This window comes from Rhea pennata, chromosome 19 (assembly GCF_028389875.1).
Source record: "Rhea pennata isolate bPtePen1 chromosome 19, bPtePen1.pri, whole genome shotgun sequence".
Lineage (NCBI taxonomy): Eukaryota > Metazoa > Chordata > Aves > Rheiformes > Rheidae > Rhea > Rhea pennata.
The window spans coordinates 1,010,246-1,026,359 of NC_084681.1; the positions used below are offsets into that span (position 1 = coordinate 1,010,246).

At 42.1% G+C, this 16,114-nt stretch overlaps 1 protein-coding gene across 2 annotated transcripts in view; it reads left to right on the forward strand.

Moving 5' to 3' along the window:
• Positions 1–16,063, forward strand: part of RNF213 (ring finger protein 213) — a 56,141-nt gene extending 40,078 nt beyond the window's left edge. For both annotated transcript variants that reach the window (XM_062591406.1, XM_062591407.1), the window contains exons 46-67: positions 171–285; positions 1,122–1,332; positions 2,418–2,608; positions 2,987–3,115; positions 3,789–3,899; positions 4,146–4,388; positions 5,003–5,084; positions 5,708–5,742; positions 6,271–6,365; positions 7,117–7,276; positions 7,709–7,889; positions 8,691–8,785; positions 9,436–9,687; positions 10,946–11,078; positions 11,767–11,850; positions 12,207–12,387; positions 12,515–12,716; positions 12,879–12,956; positions 13,269–13,466; positions 14,456–14,545; positions 14,643–14,821; positions 15,422–16,063. In XM_062591406.1, the coding sequence (XP_062447390.1) occupies positions 171–285; positions 1,122–1,332; positions 2,418–2,608; positions 2,987–3,115; positions 3,789–3,899; positions 4,146–4,388; positions 5,003–5,084; positions 5,708–5,742; positions 6,271–6,365; positions 7,117–7,276; positions 7,709–7,889; positions 8,691–8,785; positions 9,436–9,687; positions 10,946–11,078; positions 11,767–11,850; positions 12,207–12,387; positions 12,515–12,716; positions 12,879–12,956; positions 13,269–13,466; positions 14,456–14,545; positions 14,643–14,821; positions 15,422–15,575 (3,199 nt within the window). In that variant the 3' untranslated portion in view covers positions 15,576–16,063. The remainder of the gene's footprint in view (positions 1–170; positions 286–1,121; positions 1,333–2,417; positions 2,609–2,986; positions 3,116–3,788; positions 3,900–4,145; positions 4,389–5,002; positions 5,085–5,707; positions 5,743–6,270; positions 6,366–7,116; positions 7,277–7,708; positions 7,890–8,690; positions 8,786–9,435; positions 9,688–10,945; positions 11,079–11,766; positions 11,851–12,206; positions 12,388–12,514; positions 12,717–12,878; positions 12,957–13,268; positions 13,467–14,455; positions 14,546–14,642; positions 14,822–15,421) is intronic.
• The last annotated feature ends 51 nt before the right edge of the window (positions 16,064–16,114 follow it).

Here is a 16,114-nt window from a genome sequence, read left to right on the forward strand (position 1 = left end):
GCTAGATGGCAACAGGCAGAAGCTGCATGGTTGCTTTTCCATCTTCCAGATGGATCCAGAGTGCCCCTATCTGTCTCATGGACATAAGTCATAGTTAGATCATGATTTAGGACACAAGTAGTAGTCACAGCACTGCAGCTGTGTTAAAGGGACATTTCTCTCTCCTGTAGCTTCAATGAAGTGAAAAATGATGTTCAAGATTACCTGTTGCGGGTAGAGCAGAGCCAAATCCTGGAGAAAGATGACAAAAAAGAATTCTACTTGCTTTTTGTCAACTGCTTGGAGGTAAGACAGCAGAGTAGGGAAGTACTGGGCAAGGAAACTGTTACAGAAGAGAGTCAGGAATAGAAATTCTTTGCAATTTTATCATTTGTTCAAAACTGCTTTCTAAGTAGCTAGTCTTGCTTTCCCCAGATAAGGCTTGTGTTTGCAACATTACATAAATTCTTCTTTCTTGTTTCTTTCCTTTGTTTCAAATTGTTTGTACAGATGCCTAAGAATAATTAGGTGAGGCCAGACAAGACCCAAACTCCAGCAGTTTAGAGTGCAGCAAGCAATGGGGTTTCTAACTGTAGCTGTGGAAAACTGGCACTTTGTTTGCAAGACTTTAGGTGATTGTGCAGAGTTGTCCCCTTTCCTCCCCTTGCATAGTTTTTAACACTTTAATTTCAAACAAACTTGACAGCAGGGTAGAGGTTTCATTTCCTCTAGTTTTCATTAAGATATGGCTTTGTAGATAAGAAAGATCCAAATTTGTGTTCTTGCTACGAGAAAAACAGGTAGAGCTTTGCATCTTGAAGTATGCTGTGTGTGTTTCAGCATGTGTTTGGCCAGTCAGCATGCTCATAAATCTCTTGCTCAGCTATATGCTTAGGGAATATGGGAGAGAGCTTGGGCATATTGCCCAAGAAGGTGTTAGGGAGCATGACAGAGATGAAGATAGGGACCTGGGAGAATCAAAGGAAGGAGCTAACAGTATTGGAGTGGAGTGTGCGATGAGAGACATGAAAGTTTAATGTGCTTATTGCAGTGAGACTGCACTTGGGATATGCAGTATAAATGCATAGGATATCTGATTTAAGTAGTTTTGGCATTCATACAGTATCCTCACCCATCTTTAGGATTCTATGTGTGAAAAGTCTGAAGGCAGCTTTGGATATGAGCATACAAACTATCTGCTGAGAGACAGAAGCTTTCCAGAGAACTATGTCCCAAAGAACAACCAAGAAACTCCACAGGAATCATCTGTTGAATATCTGGAAGCAGTAGCCAAGGTTCGGCTGTACCTGGATATAGCTGCAGAGCTGCTTTTTGACTTGCATGGGCCCACAGGTAAGTCTAATTATTGCTCTATGAAATGCTTGAAATGCTGTATGTGGAGTAAAGTGACCATGGGAAAAGGGCTAGACACAGTCAATGGATCTGTTGCTGTTCTGGAACTTGTGTTGATGCATGGCCAAGGAAAAGCTTATTGGCTCTTTTCCTTTCCCTAGGAGCATCAGTCAGTATTTGTCCTCTTTACCATGTATTAGTAGAAGTGCTCCATACGTAGTAGCAAGACTGTGCTAGTAAGTGCTGGGGTATAATTATGTAGCAGTTCTGCTTTTGGAAGGAGATTTATTTTATCCTCCAGGCACTAGTAATGAAATTTTCCTTATGACAGACTAAATTAACTTAAATGAATAAAGCGTAAGTGAAGCTTCAGATACATGACTGCTGTAAGGCTCTTTGTTCTATACATATGAGAGTTCTGGGCAGCTAAAAAGGAGAAAAATACTTCCAGAAAATAAGTAAATGAAGTGCTGAGATCAATCGCTGACCCAATAAGGGAGAACAATGTCTGGAGAAGAGCCTCAAAGATATTTACACAATCTGTGAAGCATCAAAGTACGGTATTCTAATGAATTCCAAATAACTGCAGTGTCCAGCACTTGCAGTGAGAACATCGGGCTAGCTAAATGTCTCTGGGGATACTGTTCTTAGTGGGGGGGCTACACCACGTTGGCTGTTGAGGAGACAATGGAAAGCCAATATTGAGCAAGATGGAAGAGCTCTGAGAATGAACTCTTGCCTTGTGCCTTACCATGCAAAATCAACCAGCTAATTTCTGTGCAATGATAACTATAAAATACTTCAGAGATTTCTGACGTAAAAAAGTACTAATTTCAAATATACCTTGGGAGTCCCATCAGAAATCAATAGTAGGTTTCCACGTAGTCTAGGGCATTTTGAAAGTGTTATCAGTCTCATAAATGTGTCGTTGTCTAAAATTGGGCTACAGGAAGATTCCAGTTTTCTGAGAAGGGAGAGCTCTCAAGTTCTCCTGCATGTTCAGTCAGTATAAGAAAAAAGAGCTTGTTGCGATGGCCAGTTCTAGCAGCAGAAGCTGAACACTTATTTTGCTTTTCTTCCTCCAGAGCAAGACTACCTAAAGGAGAAGCAGCATTATCTGGCAAATGTGAGGACATTCTGTAGCCTCACTAAGAATGACTGGCATCGTGTTTACCTAGTCCGGAAAATTGCTAATCAGTATGGGATGGAATTTGCTCAAAAGCTTGTCATGGAGGCACAGTTTAACTGGGTGTTCCCAGTGGAAATTCTGCAACAGGTAAAGAAAAGAAATGGGTGGTGGCTTTCTTTTTTTCTTTCTTTTTCATTCTTTTTTTTTTCTTTTCCTTGGAGATGGCTCTGTTCTCCTATCAGTCTTCAGTCTGTGCTGCTTTTGAGTGTTTCTAATGTTGCGTAGCCCTGGGGGCTCACTGTAGTAGGAGTGATTGTGATGATGACTTACCCTTGCTCTCTACTGAATGGACTTTGTTATGGCAGTGTGAAGCCTTTTGGGCTGCCAGGCCTGCTTGCTGCCTTTTAGTGAAGGCTGAAATGGCACATCTCTTAGGAGAAGTGATTCTGCTTGCAAAGAACAGCTTCCTCCTTGTCTGCTGTCTAACATCCACGCAGTGCTCACCATGGGCTTTTCCCTTCATAGATACGGCATAACCAGTCTAATCAGATCGATCGATACCTGGCGTGTGGCAAGAACTACAGAGTCATGCGTGATGTCATGGGGAAAGCAATGATTGAGTTTAAGATGGAGGATCTTCTAAAGGCAGAGAAGGTAGGGCACAGTCGTCTCTTACCTGCAGTTTCTCGTCACCAAAATCCTCTGGAGCATCAGCATTTAAGCTTTGTATGTTCCTGTTGGCAATGTTATCTTTCTAATGGAGATGCCTGGGTTGGGTTGCCTTTGCTTGAAAGTTACTGTGACTTGTCTTTGCTTAGACACAAATGTTTGCTTTTGTCACCTATGCTCCAGCATATGTAACACAAGTTATTTCTATCAGCTGCCTCATCCTTGCTTCTCCCCCCTTTTAACATATTGCAGTAGCAATTGGTTTTAGAGTAAGCATTACAGACACCTTGTAGCCAACTGGACTGGAGAGTAGGCAGATTTTCAGAGCAGGTTTATGCCCCCTCCCTGTCTGCCCATATCTGCCTAGCCTTGTGCCTTACCATGCAAAATCAACCAGCTAATTTCTGTGCAATGATAACTATAAAATACTTCAGCGATTTCTGACATAAACACAATCAGCTTGTGGACTGTCAGATAAACCATTTATTTGTGGCTTGAACAGCCATTTTTGCACTATTCCCTTCATGAGCAGGTAGAACTTTACTGTGGACCTGCTGAAGCATATGTGTCCAGGAATCAGCTGAATGAAGCCTTGTGAAAGCTGAGCTATGCCAATTGTAGCCTCTTCTCTACTGCATCATCAGTTTTTCTTTTCCAGGCACATAGCAGCTCCCCACCTGTAAGGTCTGTCCATCTACTCCTGGCTATTTTCAGAGAAGTAACTGCAGTGTATGGAGTCAGTGACTCAAATCTTCACCCCACGCAGCAGGTAAGATACTTCACTAAGGAGGCTCGTGACAAACATCCTTTATTTGTAAGGATGAGCGAGATTTATATTACTGGTGGAAAAACCTTTTGTTCTTTTGTCTTAAATATAGTTTTATCCTGATCTGGGCAGACTTGAAGATAGTTTTCAGTGCAGGGGATGACACAGCAAGGGAAATAGGTGTTATTCCTCTTTAATTTGGTGGTCAATCTCATGCTGGTTTTATTTCTTTCAAATATGTGTTTTCAGCAAAGTGATGCTATGACTGAGTTCATTCAGAACTCCCAAGTCCTGAATTCTCCAAACCTGAAGCAGTTTGCAACATCTCTTGTGAAGAACACATTACCGTCTCTGACAGTGAAGCCTCAAAGCTTCAGCCAGGATGGAGCATTGATTGAAATGGTGGTTCATACCGCAGCTGTCTTGCTGTGTGGGCAGAACCCCATCCTGCAGCCCCTGAGAAATCTGGCGTTCTGTCCGCACATCATGATGGTAAGGAGAGTTTAACTCAGATGGTGGTTCAGCATATTGCTTCTTTCATGTGTCTGCTGGATCCTCTAGAACCTAAACTTTCTTAACACCAAAATAGATCTACTTTGTTTTGTCTGTGAATTACTGTTGGATGATTATTTCCGCATGGTTGAGATTAATTAGCACAGTGACAGGCTCTGGACTGGTACTCTTTTGAGTGATATTACTGATACTGAAATTTGAATGAGCAAGTCTGAAAGCAGTTGGCAGGTCATACTGTGGAGACCTGTATGCTCTAGAGGATAATACCTTACGGAGCCCTGCACTGAGGATGGAGGGATCTGCTGCTCTATTTTTTTCTGGCTGTCAAGGTGTACACCAGGGTATGTGATGCCACTCCGATAGGAATCCATTCAGGAAGTCCACAGAGCACCTGTGCAAATCTTCACAGTGCTGACAGCTTTTTAAAGAGTAGCTTTTCACAGGCAGAATTTGAAAAAGTACATCACATTCTTCCCTCTGCATTACTTCTGCTTTCAGAAATCTTTTACTCACCATCGTGAGGAACCATTGAACAACTGCTACAATAAATAACTGATTTATGTAATCATTTGTCACCATTTTTTTCTCCTTAGCACTCTTTTCTGCCTACAATGCCTGAAGATATAATGGCTCAGGCAAAAACATGGGAAGGAATGAGCACTCTGCACTGGTATGGTAAGTACTCTGGACTATCTCTGGCAGAAATGGAAAGAAAATCCTTGTTTTTGAATGAAACTGTTCCACATGTGAGGTCAGATACTTTCTTCTTCTTAGCATGAATTATGGTTTGTAATTAAGATCTGTAGCTATGCTTTGTTATGTTGATACTACATCAAAGTTCATCAAGCTCTGTTTAGCCTTCAGCTTACAGCTGTTCACAGAGTTCAAGACTGCAAGGGACCTGTCTTGACACTTTTGGCTATGTTAAAGAGATGTGAGTAGAAGAGTACTTTGCCACTTTCCTGGCCAGGAAATCCTTCATTAGGATTTTAGTGTAAACTAGGAAGCATTCTTGCTTACCAACCCCATTTGGTACTTGATAGCCAAATCTTGCAGGTTTCTGTTCCTTGTTTCTCAAGAAGAGAAACTGAAAATGAAAGTTTTCTGAAAACTGAACACTTCTTCTGGTTCCTGTGTGGGCCAATGATTCCTCTGGGCTTTGGGAGCATCAGTGCTTTCCATTAGATCTTGAGGCATATTTTTACTGCTCCAAGATGATGGTCTTTATAAAAGGAAGTAACAGGGACTTCATAAATGTCTGTCTTACCATACCATCCTATTTGTTTCTCTTTTGATAGCGTGTCCGAATGGCCACCCCTGTACTGTAGGAGAGGTAAGAATTTGAGAATGGTGAAGTAGCTGGTGTTTGCAACGTTAAACTTCTACATTTTTCTTATTTTTCTTATGTTATATTGCATAGTGGTTCATTTTCTAAAATATATTACTGATCATTTTGCTGTTGCAATGTAACATTTAGAGTAGCTCTAATGCAGCTTATACCATAAATCTAGGAAATGAGGCAGACAGAGGCCCTCTGCGCAGTATACTGTTGTTTTTAATTAACCAGTTATAGCTTGGATTTTTGTGCTGGGAATTAGAAACTGTAAAAGGCTTTGCAGTTATAGACGTAGCTAGCAGGTTTTATTTTACTTTTTTAAAAAACAGAAATTCCCTATCTAGTTGTGACAATTTGCAGTAGGAAAAGGGGAGTAGAAGAAAGGGTCTTGCATGAGTAAGATACCTCCCTGTGACTGAAACAGAATATGCAGTTCCCCTGCTCCAGAATCTGGTCCCATTCTGTTTTTCGGCCAGAGAATTCCTCTTAGTCTGGAATTCAGTATTCTCATTTGTCTTTTGCCAGTGTGGTCGCCCGATGGAAACGAGCCGCTGTCTTGACTGTGGTGCCTTAGTTGGAGGGCAACAGCATAAAGCACTGCCTGGCTTTCAAGAATTCCGGTATGCTTTGCTTCATTAATCTTTTCAGCACTAAATGGTGTAGTACTTATCTTTTGCTTTAGAAGCATGGTAAGTATTACTTCATGCTGTTACCTGAAAGGCACAAGGGATACCTCTAGAAACCTGAGGCTTTGTCTATTCCCTTGAGGAGAAGAGTCTTGGCATTAGGAGTTCTGGTAAAACTCTGAACTTTCAGAAGCTGCCTTAAAATAAAGGCTTGTCAAACTTGGTTTTAGGCTTTTCATCCCTTTGCTCATCTAGGCTGATGATGTGATTCTATACTGACATAGAGTAATAGGCTATATTTTCTTAGACAGACCAGTATGACTGAAGACCTTCTACCAAAGCCCCAGTAAGGTTGATTTGTGTTTTCCCTTCCTTGATTCCCCAGATTAGTGCTTCCAGTCCTTGTGCAAAAACATCAAGGTTACAAATTCCAGCAGTGGCTTCTCATCCCTCCAGCTTGGAGGTGGCTAATCTTGCCCCACAGGGCTGGACTCTGCCTCTTTCACAGAAAATGTGTGAGGGAGAGATGTCCAAGGAAGAGTAATCGGCCTGCAAAAAATAAGGGAATGAATTGGCTTATTCGTGTACAAAATTAACAGGAAGCACTTATTCTACTATAGCACTTTTGTCAACTTTTATGGCATTCAGAAAACTTACAGGACAAAAAGACATTATTGGTATCAAAGACTTCTCTTGTATTTTCTGTCAAGGCAAAAACAAAATTACAATATGTACCTTACAACAGGAGTAACGAAGACAGAACTCAAACTGGCCACATACTTGGAGAAGCACAACACAGAAAAATAATGGGAGTGTCTGATCGGGCCATGTCTCCAGTTGTCTTCCTTCTCATACGCTTGCTCACACATTTGACAATGTTGCTGGGAGCTACAAAAGATCCTCAGGTATCTTTCAGTAATTATTCTGAGTGGCCACATGAAATGTAGTAAAACCTTTGTATGGTACAGGTCCTTTTGTGTCTCATTGCCTAGTGACTTGGGCAGTGATTTTCAAATCAACTTCTAGTCTTGTCCAGGAGGGATTTCAGTTTCTTCTTGTCCTTCAAAAGAGGTTGGACAGAGCCATAATTTCACTTCACTAAGGAAGTTCATTGGCCATCTTAGCACACTATAGTGGAGGTGGGAGCCGAAGTGCATCTATAGTGATAAAATGATTGGTGCTTTGCTGCACACATTCCTGCCTTTTTATATATTCAAGCAGTAGGAATCCTTTAGGATAGAGTTGAGAATTTCTGGTGAAGGACTGTAGCGCTGCATGCATTCAGCTAGAACTGGACATTACTGGCTACGCTCATTTTTTGCCTTTTGTTCTTTAAGTCATTGGAAAGGATCATCAAGCCACCAGTGCAGAATTCAGTAAGCTTCCTGCAACAGCATATTCAGGAGGACTTGGCACAGCTAACAAAAGTTCTGGGGAAGAGTGTGGATGAGACTATCAACACCCTTCATCTTCTCCTAGGCAGCCTCCTCAAGGACCCCCAGCAGCACCCAAGCCAGTGTAAGGAAAATTGCCAACCATCTACAAGCTATTATAGCATTTTAAGGGTAGCAGTTAGTTAGTTACTTTACTAATAGATCATTTCCAACAGGCAGTAGCTGAGCTAATAAGGAAGATCCAGAAATTCATAGCTTGTTTCTTATAGGGATAGAAAAATTTTTGGTAGTTTACTTCTGTTTTACTCAAGTATATGGGGTTTTCAGGATTTGGTATGTAATTCTGAAAAGGAGTTATTGGGGAAAAAAAAAAACTTCATGACACTTTGAAGAGCTTTCAGCTCACAGAAGCACACACTATTCAAAGCACAATAGCTCATGCTATGTGCTCATCTATATACTGCCTTCAAAATGACTCTCAAGATGCTGTTAGGTAGAAGAGAGATGGCAGAGCATGGTTTACACCTAAAGTTCAAGTTGATGAGCTGTGGTGTCATGGGATGATTTATATATAATGGCTGCATTTTTAGTGTGTGACAATACAAGTCAGTACTCCAAGCTCTGTCCTTTGGTCTGTCATTGATCATGATCTAACCTTGGACAAGCTGTTTAACTTTCCTGAGATTATCAATGACTTGCATAAAAGTCCATATCATGCAAATGAATGACTGGACTGAAGCTTCTAAAAAGATTGAGATCACAGTGTGCTGTTTTGGATGATGTTTACTCTGCAGGTAGACTGAGATACTTATTTAGCTATTGGCTCATCAGAGTAACTTGCAAGAATGTCATGCCTGGAAGCTTAGAGAGTTTGAGTTTTCTTAAGTGTTTCAAATGTAATACTTAATAAATATTCCTGTTGCAGGGCTGATTCAATTTGATGATGTACTCTCCACCAAAGAGAAAAGAAACAAATGGGAAGAAATTGTGGCAAACACATTTATTCTTCCTGAATTGAAGGTGAGAAATCTGCTGTACAAAACTTTAATATTCAAACTGTTCAAAGATCACTTAACTACAAATCTAACCTGCTGTAATACCTGTGCCAAACTGTTTACACCACTATTCCTAAATCCAGTTCATCTATGACACAGTTGCAGGCTAGCTTCCATTTATTGTCAGCTAGTCACTTCCATCTGAAGGATATCAAATGTGGAAGCTATGTACAGGGCCATAATTTGTTCTATCAATTATTTGGTCAACTTTTTTTCTACCTGTGGCAATGTGGCAATCAGATATTTAGACTGAGCTATAATGGTTTTGTACAGCTAGAAAGCAGAAATATCATAGCTCAACTGAAACTTTTTGTCAGGTGAGCACGTTTGTGCTCAAAATGAATACTACCTGCCTTTTTTTGTTTGTTATTTAAAAAATAAAATACCTGGGAGTTGGGTGAGTTGGAGAACAAAGAATAACTTTATGGTATAAATAGCTGTCTTGCAGTATGTGTTTAACAAACCTTGCTTGGGAGTTAATCTTCTGCTTTGACATACTTCTGTGTCAATTAGTCATTGAGCTGCCAGGGAAATATACTTCAGTGGAGGTTCAACATGGTAGGATGCCGCCAATTTTAATGATTTCACTTTTTAATTAATTTATTTTTAATACAGGATTTAGATAAAAAGCTTCTGGAAATAAATAAACAAATTCAAGAGGATGAGAAAATTTCTTCCAATCCAATAGTGAAAATAGTATATGGTGACCCTACCACTTTCCTGTCCAAACTGCCAAAGGACAGTCACATACACCACTCCAAGATGTGGAGCTGCCGAAAGAGGATTTCAGTGGAGAACCTGGGTCATGTAGTCCAGCAAAAGAATGCCAAGGATGCTGTTCCTCTCCTGTGGAAGTTTCTGCAGAAGGTGAGTGTGATACAGGGATGAGAGACTACAAATTTCAAAGTACCCTGGCAAATGCTTGTCAATAAGGAAAGGAAATGGCCAGTGACTGGCTTTATAGCCTCATCTTCTTGAGTATTTTTAGTTATGTGATGACTGATCTTGAGAAAGAAGCTCCTGTCAGCTCCATGTCAAAAGATGAAGTGCATCAATATGTGCTTTGCGAGCATTTTGAAACAGCAAAATCACAGTGTAAGACCAGGTTTTTGTTTGTGAGTTGAAGTTATCAAGGGACTGGAAGCTAATTTTCCTTCCATAACTCTCCTCCCTTTGGTTCCAGATTAAACTGTGATGTTAGCTCTCATGTCTCTTACAAAAGCAGAGGAATAGAGAACAAATAAAGAGCAACCTCATTCTTAATGATACCATGAGATCAGTAGACTTGTTTCTCACACTCACTCTTGGTTGCTGCCAGCTTTTATCTCTCTATAAAATACTGCTCTGCAGAGCACACAAGCTGTCCCTCAGCTTTGTTTCAAGATCATGTCCAGTTTAGTATTCAGAGGTCCAAGGGCAGGATATAGACTGATTGGTAAAATGCATTACCCAAGAGCCTGGGTTATGCTGCATAAAGGATCTGAATTAGTTAGTGGTTAGTCATCAGCTGATTAAGGTGCAAGGTGCCTCATTCCCTTTTCAAAAAGTGATAGTGTCTTGATTTCACTTCCTGTTTCTGCAGATCATTGGTCACAACTCCGAGAACTGTTATTTGAGTAATAACAACCTAGAAAATGATTTCAGGTCCTCTTAACCTGTAGTGGTACCTTGGAGAGCAGACATATCTAGCTGTCTTGGATTCTCTCAGAGCATAGGCCCATGAGGGGAAGCCCTTCTTCCCATATGAAAGGGCTGACTATGTTAACCTATATTCCTTAAAAATGTGGCAGACTATTGCAGAAGGTCTTCATGCATCTCTCTAACTCTCCAAAAGAAATGAGTATGTAATCTCACCAGTCTACTTCCAAAATATGTTGAAATCTGCTTGGTCACCCAGCTGGCCTGCAGTAAAGGGGTTGGACTAGATGATCTCCAGAGGTCCCTTCCAACCTTACTGAGTCTAGATTCATCATAAGAGTATTTGCCCAGTGATAGTGTACAACATCCAACAAAAACCTGAGGATAAGCCAAAAGCTGGCTACACCAGCAAAAGCAGTGCAATAAAAGTATGAAATGTGTTTTGTCCAAGGACAATCTCATTCATAGGTCCCCTTTCCCTTTCTAGGAAACAGAACTGAGATTAGTTAAATCTTTACCAGACATTCTGGCTCTTCAGAGAGACTTGGTTAGGCGATTTCAGAACACCGCCGTTGTCAAGAACTACACAATCAGAGACTTCCTCAATGAACCCCACTCAGGTGAGATGACTCTGCCAATCCAAAATTAGTAAAACAAAAAGTGCTTCAGATAGATTTCCTTGGATAGTCCAGGAGCTGAAAGTAAAAGAGAAAACTTTTCTTAAACTTGCAAGCTTAAGCCTTCATATTTTGCATTTAACTTCTACCCAAATTAATTGGGGACCCTAACCCCAGAGTCATGCTTGAAAAAGTCATCAACTGGTTTTAAGAGGATGTAAACACAGGAAGAATGGTCATAAGGGGTGTGGACTGGGCTCAGAGGTAGGCAACCTAAAATCCTGAATGCAACAGTGGACATGAAGGATTTCTAAGTTATGCCCTAGATTAGCACCTGCCTAGTATGTAGAATAGGTATTTGTCCCTTCCACTCATTAGCAAACTGACATTTTGTGGCAACTCCTTGAATTGTATAAGGCATAGTGCTTAAAGAACATGCAGATTCAGACCAAAAATCCATCCAGCCTTATAGCCTGGGGCAATAGCAGATGATAGTGGAGGAATATAAACAGAACAATTTTCTAATGTTACCAACTTGAGTAAACCGTTTAATATACGTTTAGATGCTTTTGATCTTTCTGAGCAGTTAGCTAGAGCTCAGTAGTGCGTTTGAACAATCTTCCCCTACTGTGGGGTTTGAGTGTTGGCAATAGAAGGTGTTTTAAGGATTCCTGTTTCTGGTATTCCCCAGATGTGATGAGGAACCTTTTACAGAGGAGAGCAAATGTTTTTCTGACTGTTTGGAACAAGCTGAGAAGATCACTGGATACCAACGGTGAGTAAACTTCTTTCCCAGCATTTTTCTGAGAGTGAGGGCAAGAGGTTGCCAGCTGTTAAGACAGCAGTTCTCTGATACCCTTGACAGTCCAAGTTCCTCCCATCAGAAACACTGAGAGGTATCAGCAAAACTGACCTTGGCCTTTAAAGGTTAGAGGTCTAGGTGGAAATGGAAGAATTTGTTTCCCTCTTGTAGTTTTCTCATTTGAACTTTTTTCCTTTGGCACTAAAGTGACAGAAAGAGCTGCGCTCAGTTGTCTTTTCAGGTTGGATACTTTCTGCTGTATCTGTTGTAGGTCAGGAGAGCCTGCTTGTCATGGGCTGAAGAATAGTCTTTTCTGTTTTTTATTTCAGGAGAAATTAAGCTTCCTAAAGGCTACTGTGATGTTGATCTGACTCTGGACAGCAAGCTTGAGGTCCTTCTGCCACGCCGACAGGGACTGGGCCTCTGCTCCACAGCCTTAGCCAGTTATCTCATTAGTCTGCACAATGATTTTATCTACTCAGTAAACAAATACATCAAGGAAGATGATAGGTATGTTGCTATGCCAGGTAGACCTTTTTTTGGTTTTGTTGTATTGTCTGCTACCACACAGTCTGCTTTCCCTGTTTCATAAAGGCTTCTCCCTCTAAAAGAAGAATTTTTTTTCCCTCTTCTGTAGGTACTTGATCAGTCCATCAGAGGTGGCTGACCTGCACTTGATCAGTTATGAGGTTGAGAGGGACCTCATTCCTCTGATTTTGTCCAACTGCCAGTACAGCATGGAGAAGGGAAGGGAGACTCTGCAGGACTTTGATCTGGAGAGGATCCAGCAGCAAGTTATCAGCAAGTTTCTGCAGGGGAAGCCATTAATCACCCTAAAGGTAGGACAGTACAGCTAGTTGTGTTTTCTGCAGTCAGCTTCTTGGCGTACGTTGGGCCCCTGCATTGTTTGCTGCAGCCAGGCTTGCACTGTAGCAGGCCTTGCAATGTTACCAAGGCTCTACAACATGTGGATTTCATTCCAGATTCCTCTCTCCTGACAGGGAATACCTACCCTTGTGTACAGATATGATCGGAATTATGAACAGCTGTTTAATGACATCAGGAATAAGCTGGATCAGGTGGGTTTCCGCAGTGGAACAGGACAAGCAAGAGACCCCTGACATCTCAAGGAGTGTCAAGGTTGCCTTGTGTCTCTTGGCTTGTTCATCTGTTATAAAGGCTTGTCTGCTTGTTTTCCTGCATGGCTTGAATACATACAAAGTGGCCTTCTTTCCTCAGTAAGGATTGGCAAAGGAAAGGGCATACATTTAAGCATTTATGGCTTCCTAAATTTGGGGGTCTGCCCACTTCCAGGGCTTCAGCAACTTGAGTAGCAATAAGGAGTGGATCTAAATTAATACTGGCAACTGTTTTGACTTCATGGTTTTCAGAGCCCTCTTCCCAGTTCTGTGATAAACACAATCAGTGGGGAACTGCAGTCCTATAGTGATGTCTGTGATGCTCTGTCTGTCACTGAAATTACGTTGGGATTTCTTGCCATGGCTGGAGAGAACCCTGAAATGCTTCTGACTGACTACATCACACAAATTCTGCAGATGGGTGATCAAACAAATCCTCAGGTATTGAAGGTGAGTCCAGAAAGCAAAGCTCTTTATTCTTAAGGGATAAAATCTGTACTGGTTTATACAAAATCCAACCAGCCTGATCTCCAAGCCTAGTAAAAGTTTAGTTTTAAAAAGTGTGTATTAGAATTTCCTTTCCACTATACTTTACAGCAGAGAAGAAAACAATTTTCACTTTGACTGCAGCAAGTGTTTGCAAGGTGGGAGCACCATGTAGCTCATGATGCTCAGTAGGTTCTTGCAAATTCCTACAGAAAGGTTAAGTGCAGGATGCTCAGGTTGAGTTCCCCTTTACAGATCCTTCCTCATTTGCTAGCACCAGGAAAGAAAATCCTCAGTGGGATGACAACATAACTGAGTGCAATGCTAAAACTGAGAAAAGAGCAAAAGATGCCAGGAGGAAACTTCCAGTAATGAGTCAGCTTTCAGTGGCACTGGCTGCCTGGTGTTGAGCAGGAATGAAAATGTCCCTTTACTTCTTAAAGGTCGTGAAAGAGGAAGGTTTATCTTCCTAATGATGTGTGAAAAGCAGCTCTGTACATACGGGAGGGGAGGTGGTAAAGGCACTATCTGATGACAAATACACATGACATAGCTATCACTTTCTCATTTCTTCTCCTGATGGCGGAAAAGATGGAATATTGGATGCAAAATGAGTTAGAGGGAGAAACAGGCCTGTTGCAGACAGACTCTTACACTCAGATTGAAAGGGCTGGATAAGCTCTCTGCTGATGGATGGGGCTTTTGTTTATGCTAATTTCTCACAGTAAGATTGACTGCTGCTGCTGAGTGCCATCTTGCTTTGGCTATGTCACCCTGCCTGTTAATGTGGTTTTCACCGAAGTGGGCACTCTCTCGTGCGCTCTCGTTCTCTCTGTCTTTGTGACTGTGCTCTGCTGCAGTTCTGATCTACATGGGTATGGTGGTAGAGAAAGAATGGGTTCCTAAATAAATTCCTCACATGCAGTTTCTCTTTTTGTGTATTTTTCTTTCAGGCCCTTAGCAGATGCTGCCTAAAGCACAACATAGCCTTATGGCAACTTCTCTCTACCCGCAAGTCAGAGCAGCTTCTGCACCTCAAAAGGGTAAGAACACTGGTAACTACTGTGTCTGTACAGGCCTTTCCTCTTTTCTAAATGAAGTTGCTTAGGTGGTGCATGTGTTTTCTCACTGCATCTTTAGGATCCTTTTGAAGACATCAGCACAGTCTACAAAGCTGAGCTTAGTCCAGAGCTTGCCAAGCTCCTCAGCGCCTTCCTTGTCCACTCAAGGCTGGACACCTTCCTGCAGGAGCTCCATGAAATGATCATCCTGAAGCTGAGGCGTGTCAAAGTTGTGGATGAACTCAAACCCACATGGAGGTAATAGACTTGTGCAGTCCAAACTGCCTAACAGTCAGTAGCTCCTAACTTAAGCTTCTCTGCCTCTTTGAGAATACATGCAAAGGGAACAGTTCCCTTGGCAAACATCTGCCCTCCTGGACACAAAGCACAAGCATAAATATTAAGAATTTGTACCTAGTACTAAGCAGCACTATCTGTTTCTAGCATATATGATGACTCTTTATTTTATACAAGCTTTTTTGGCAACACTGATGGAATATATCATTCTACTGAGGATTCTCTTTCCTGGTGCTGGCAGGTGAGGAAGGATCTTTAAAGGGGAACTCACTGCTGGAATTATCTTGACTGCTAAAGATGAACACAAGCATTTCTGCAGTCACTCAGATGAGCATACAGCTTTCTACACATAAGCTTGGTCCCAACAATTTAATCCTGACTTCTGTGTTCTTTTTATCTCTATACACATCTCAGTGTGTTGTTTAATCCTCCTCATAAAAATGTTGCACGTTAAAACGCTGTATATGTAATGTTGGTGCATTTCTAACATATAAAATATTGTGGCGTTTGTAGTTTGCTGTATACAATCTATTAATACTATTTTTGCTCTTTATTTTCTAGCTTGAAGGAATCATTCCTTCCTTATCTTGATGTAAAAGACTCTGAGTTAGCTACAGAGCTTGAAGATATGTTCCCAGAAGAGATTCTGCTCTCTCATGCTGTTGCTACCTGGAAAGCAGCTGCTGTCTTCAGAAGAAGACACAGAGAAACTTAAGGGCCTAAAGAAAGCCAAGGCCACCAAAGCAGCAATGCTAGGTTTACCTGTGACTGATCTTCACCCCCTCCCCAAGGAGCGCTAGTGACACAGACTCTGGAAAATCAGCCCCAAAAGCGTGGTGTAAAGCCTCAGTGCTTCCGTGCCGCAGAAGGACGGGGCAGAGGCAGGCGCTTGTCTGCTGCGGGCCTTTCTGAAGGGCTGCTCTCACTGAAGGATTATTTTTTTCTTTTCTTTTTTTTCCCCCACCCTTTTTGAACTGTGCTTTCGTAGGTGTTCTGCACTCTGTATTCCTCTTTAGAGAGGTCCGCCCTTCGCTCCTCCTCCGCGGCCCCGGCGCGTCTCCGCACCGCCCAGACCAGCGCCCTCCCCCTCGACTGGCGCCGAGAGCGCCCGGAGCTGCCCGGGCCTCGCGGCCGCGGCGCTGCCCGGGCCGCGGCGGGCGCTGGGCGTGTTCCGCCGGGCGGACCTCCCAATAAACCCGTTCTCGCTCCCGCGGCTCGTCCTTCCTTGCCGGGGCTGGGGGTGGGCGGCGCGGA